The 4,797-nt window shown below is 44.9% G+C and overlaps 1 protein-coding gene across 1 annotated transcript; it reads right to left on the reverse strand.

The window, feature by feature from the left end:
- Positions 1-556: 556 nt before the first annotated feature.
- On the reverse strand, positions 557-3,947 carry LOC105888780 (ubiquitin carboxyl-terminal hydrolase 37-like). The gene is made up of 12 exons (XM_031585311.2): positions 3,828-3,947; positions 3,599-3,733; positions 3,260-3,391; positions 2,826-2,949; positions 2,388-2,527; positions 2,163-2,262; positions 1,979-2,058; positions 1,582-1,686; positions 1,448-1,485; positions 1,151-1,188; positions 873-936; positions 557-769 (listed from the first exon to the last, which is right to left on the reverse strand). The coding sequence occupies exons 1-12, from the start codon at positions 3,908-3,910 to the stop codon at positions 615-617; spliced, it is 1,194 nt and encodes a 397-aa protein (XP_031441171.2). The 5' UTR covers positions 3,911-3,947; the 3' UTR covers positions 557-614.
- Between the last annotated feature and the right edge of the window lie 850 nt (positions 3,948-4,797).

The following is a 4,797-nucleotide window of genomic DNA, read 5'->3' on the forward strand; positions in this document are numbered from 1 at the left end:
GTCATTAAAACAGCTAAATTAAACTGACATTAAAACAGTGTGTGATATACTATACACTTGCATGGGAAGGGAATGTTTTAAATAGGGTCATTATTTATTACTAAGATACTGGAGATGTTGTGTACAGATGTAAGTGTTCAGCTGTGGCTGATGGTGTAAATTACCTTTTTGATGTAAAAAAGTATGTAGGCCATCCTCTCCCTGTCTTTGAGGACGGCCTCCTCAGATCCCACTGTGACACAGTGGTCACTGGATTTGACCCACTGGCCTGGCTGTTCCTCACAGTTGGCTTTGTAGTGGCCTGCCATCGTCCAATCATAAGGAACAGGGAGGTCAGGCATGCCTGCCTTTCTTAACATTTATACATACTCAATATTCTCTTTCTGCGCGCGCGTGTGTGTGTGTATTACCGCTGGTGTCAATAATTTGCCACATTAAACAAACTGTCCACTGAGTCTCTGTCTCTCACCAGGGTCTCTTCTCTGTCCCTTTCTCTCACCAGGGTCTCTGTCCCTGTCTCTCCACCTATGCTGGACACTGCTGAGCAAAGAGTTGAAGGATGAGCTTCATCTACACAGCAGTCGGCGTTCAAACTACTCAATGTGACACTGTACTCAACTAGCATGTGTCACCTTTTTGATGTAAAAAAGTATGTAGGCCGTCTTCTCCCTGTCTTTGAGGACGGCCTCCTCAGATCCCACCGTGACAGAGTGGTCACTGTATTTGACCCACTGACCTGGCTGTTCCTCACAGTCGGCTATGTAGTGGCCTGCCATCGTCCAATCATAAGGAACAGGGAGGTCAGACATTCCTGCCTTTCTTAACATTTACATACTCAATTTTCTCTCTCTCCGTGTATGTGTGTCTCTTACCGCTGGTGGTATCTGAGCCAATGTGGCTAAGGACATTAATTAAGGAATAATGTCCCTCTCCTTCCTGAAAGGACAATTTGCAGTTTCTTATTCATTCACGATGCAAACTCGGCCACTATTACACCAACTCCTACCTAAGTTACTTGTACATTTAGAAAAGGCACACATTCACATAGCATTCATTGCCACAAGATCAAACAGCCTTTATGTCCTTATTCATGTCAATAATTTGCCACATTAAACCAACTGTCCACTGGGTCTCCCTCCCTGTCTCTCACCAGGGTCTCTGTCCCTGTCTCTCCACCTATGCTGGACACTGCTGAGCAAAAAGTTGAAGGATGAGCTTCATCTACACAGCAGCCAGCGCTCAAACTACTCAATGTGACACTGTACTCAACTAGCATTTGACACAGAATAATCAGAGACATGAAATGCTTGTCTAAAGGTATGAAAACTGCTAATATTTGATCTAGCATCTATGCAGTGCTGCAAGTGTCAACTACTGAAGTTATAATGTGTCTCTGAGACCATGAAAGTTATGATGAGCAGGATGGGACTGAAGTGAAATTACTTACCTCTGGTTGGAGGAGGCGTTCTACGGACATCTTCAGTCCTGTTAAAACACAATAATTAGTGTCTTGGGTGTTTCTGTGTGTGTATTTGAGCGTACTCCTGTCTCTGTGTGTGTGTACATTATATGCATTTTTACCTTTCCCCTAGTGTGCTCAGGTCCAGAATGGGGTCCAGTGTGAGCGCCTGGTGTTGTTTGGTGAGGGTCAGGGGACAGAACCTCTTGAGGTGGAGGATCAACACCCTACAGATAGACACGTAGGAAAGGAAAGAGAGAAGGGAAACAAGAGGGAGAGGAGAAAGGGAACAGAAAAACAGGGGAGAAAACATGACAACATGAAATTAATGCATGAAGTTGTGATTAAAGTTGATGTGAAATCATATTGGTTAATGAATGTGAGAAGAAAAAAAAAACGCCTAAAGACGGTCTGGGTTAGCAGTGAAGGTTCTGAGGAAGACCTGAGAAGGTCGGAACTGTCCTGTATCAAAAAATAAACATTCATAAGGGAGTGACACAGTGAATGTTTCAGACTCACTGAGGCAGAGTGTGGAAATGACATCTCAAGGTTGACCCCCGACCCTCACAGCACTCACACCGGAACTCCACATTTGATTCCTGTGGATATAGAAAACAAGTGTGAGGTGTGTGTTTGTTAGTTTGTTTGTAAGACGTGTGTGTGTGTAATGTTGAAGAATAATAAGTGTGTTGGTAATACTTACAGTGAAAAAGAGCTGGAGGCTGTCTCTCACTGATCCCTGTCCGACCAGGTCGAGGGAGAGCATGGTGTTAACCTCATCCCTCGTGCTCTCAACTCCACAGCTGCTCAACACACACACACACACACACACAAATAGCAGAAAAGATGAGCAAAGTATCACTGAGGAACACAATTCTCTGGGAACTTGTATTTATGCGTCAGCTCTTTCTTTATAAGCAGCACTGACCTCTGGCAAGTTCTTATATACCGGAGCTGGAAGGAGAACAGAGTGTCCACTGGGCACTGGTAGGCCATGTCACCCATGGCCAGTGCCTGGCCGATGACCCTTAGCCGCATCAGACACTCTGAGAGGAACTCATGGGCGTCCTACTCATGAATGCAGATATAAAACACACAAACAGATGAATATCTATACATGTCACACAAGCATAATAATAAGAGGCAGCATTGATCCTCTACCTCAACTGGTCTAACCTGGGTTTGATACCCTGGATGCATACGCAATGATGAAAATGTACATCTTATGTATTTGTATTGTGCTGTATGATGTTTTGGATAAGAGTGTCTGTTAAACTGTAGCTTGCACACATGTATGGTATGTGCATGTGTGGACATTGCTAAATCATCGTATGTGTCTGTCTATGTATATGCCGTAAGCTCTCACGTTCTGTGAGTTCCCCTCAAACTCCTGGTTGTGCAGGGAGATTTGGTCCTTGAGCTCCAGTAGTACAGCTGCCTTTATGTCCATTTCACAGGACCCTCTGAGTAGCAACAGTCCTACAAATGAACTAGAAAAGGAAGATAAAGACACAGAGGTGAAATTGAGAGGGGGAAATAGGGATAGAAAAAGGGGGGGGGGGTGAAAAAAGAGGAGAGCGTAAAGAGAGATAGGTAAGGTAAGCAAAGGACAGAGAGGAAGTGAGAGTCGTTTTTAATCCTACTCACCGTCATGTTTTTAGGTCTTTTTCACAAAGTCAGTTTTTGAGCCAGACGTGGAGCAGTCTGAATGATGAATGTGTGATTGTGTGTGTGTGCCCGTGTGAGAGAGAGAGAAAGAAATGGAGAAAGAAAGAAAGAGAGAGAGAGTGCTGTTCCTACCCGAGCAGCAGTGCCTCCGGCTCCATCCTCCACACCTCCTCCTGCACCAGCAGCTGAGTGCAGAAAGGCTGCAGGTGGAACAGACACTGCAGTGTGGCGTTCAGGTAGCAGGTCAGCCCCAGGTTGGGCAGCCTGCAGGGAGAAGGAGATGAAGTCAATCCACCCATGTTCAACTCAGCGCAATGGATGATAGAATGATAAAATCTCATGACTTAGGCTGACTGAGTACAGTCCAGGTGCCAGTATGTACCGTATGTCAAACAAACATGGCCAAAGATAGATGTGCATGTGTATGTATTGCATGGGCAAAGCTGTGGTGATGTGGTCCAGGTGACGTACCCTCTACACTTCAGCTGCTGAGGTTGGAGGAGGGCAACACTATTGTCTGGGGCAGTTAATGCAGCACAGGGCCTTCTGCCCCTTGATGATCTTCCCCTCTTGGCAACTTCTTGCCCCATCAGATGGGTCACACGGCTGTGAAAAGACAGTTCAGCAAACTAAAATGTTGACATATTGTATCCTTGTGTGCAGTATCCTTAAGTGTGCAGTACTCTTAACCAGCACCAACCGGTCCAAGGAGCTGGAGGAGGGCCCAAGCACTGCAGGCACAGGAGACAAGTTGGTGTCCTCCTCTCTTTCGAGGTCCTCCATTTTAACAGGGTCCTCATGGAGGATGGCCTTGATCACCTTAGTCTTCAATGAGTGTGTGTGTGAGTGTGAGAGAGCTTAGAGTTGAGACGTATTTTGTTTAAGCAATAAGTCATTATTTCAAGACCAGTTACCAGTTGACTCCTGTCACCATAGCAACTGTACATAAATAATGCAATGGAATTCCGTAATATAACAAATAATAATAATTATAATAATTTGATGTATAATTTGATACATGTGATGTACTATATTATTATAACTGCAACTATATGAGTCTTAACTACAGCCAGAACATGCAACTTTTGCAGACATAAGTTCAGTAAGCTCAATAAGCATCACATCAGTAGAATCAAACTAAAAGCACCATCATCCCAGAAACAGGCAACAGCATGCCTGAAATACAAGTCTTATTTAGATTTTTCTGATGACTTCATGCTCAGGACTAGTAACTGGAAACAGGGGCTTAGCTAGAGTGAGGTTTTGCAGTGGAAAAGACAACAGAACAACACTCTACCTCCTCCTCCGTGGTCTCTTGAAGGGCATTTGGATTAGGTGTGATAAGAGTGTCTGAGACCTCTGAGGGGATGTGAGGGGTGACCTCTGACCCTGTTGTCTGGGCCTCCCGTACAGAGCCCTCTGCCACAAGGGCTCGTTCCTTTTTCAGGAACTTCCTCAGCCTCCTGAGGATGGGGCGGACCCTGTGTGAGATATCAGAGAGGGGATTGGATGGGAGAGGAGGAAGCAGTTAACAAGCGTGTACTCAGGTAGACAGCACTGTCATTTGGACTGTTAACCTCACTTATTTTAATAATATGGTCATACTAGATTGTATGGCCATATTATTAACTTTACGCTAAGCTAAGCCTTACACTGGTTACTGTCTCTTG

This window comes from Clupea harengus, chromosome 18, assembly GCF_900700415.2.
Source record: "Clupea harengus chromosome 18, Ch_v2.0.2, whole genome shotgun sequence".
Taxonomy (NCBI): Eukaryota; Metazoa; Chordata; class Actinopteri; order Clupeiformes; family Clupeidae; genus Clupea; species Clupea harengus.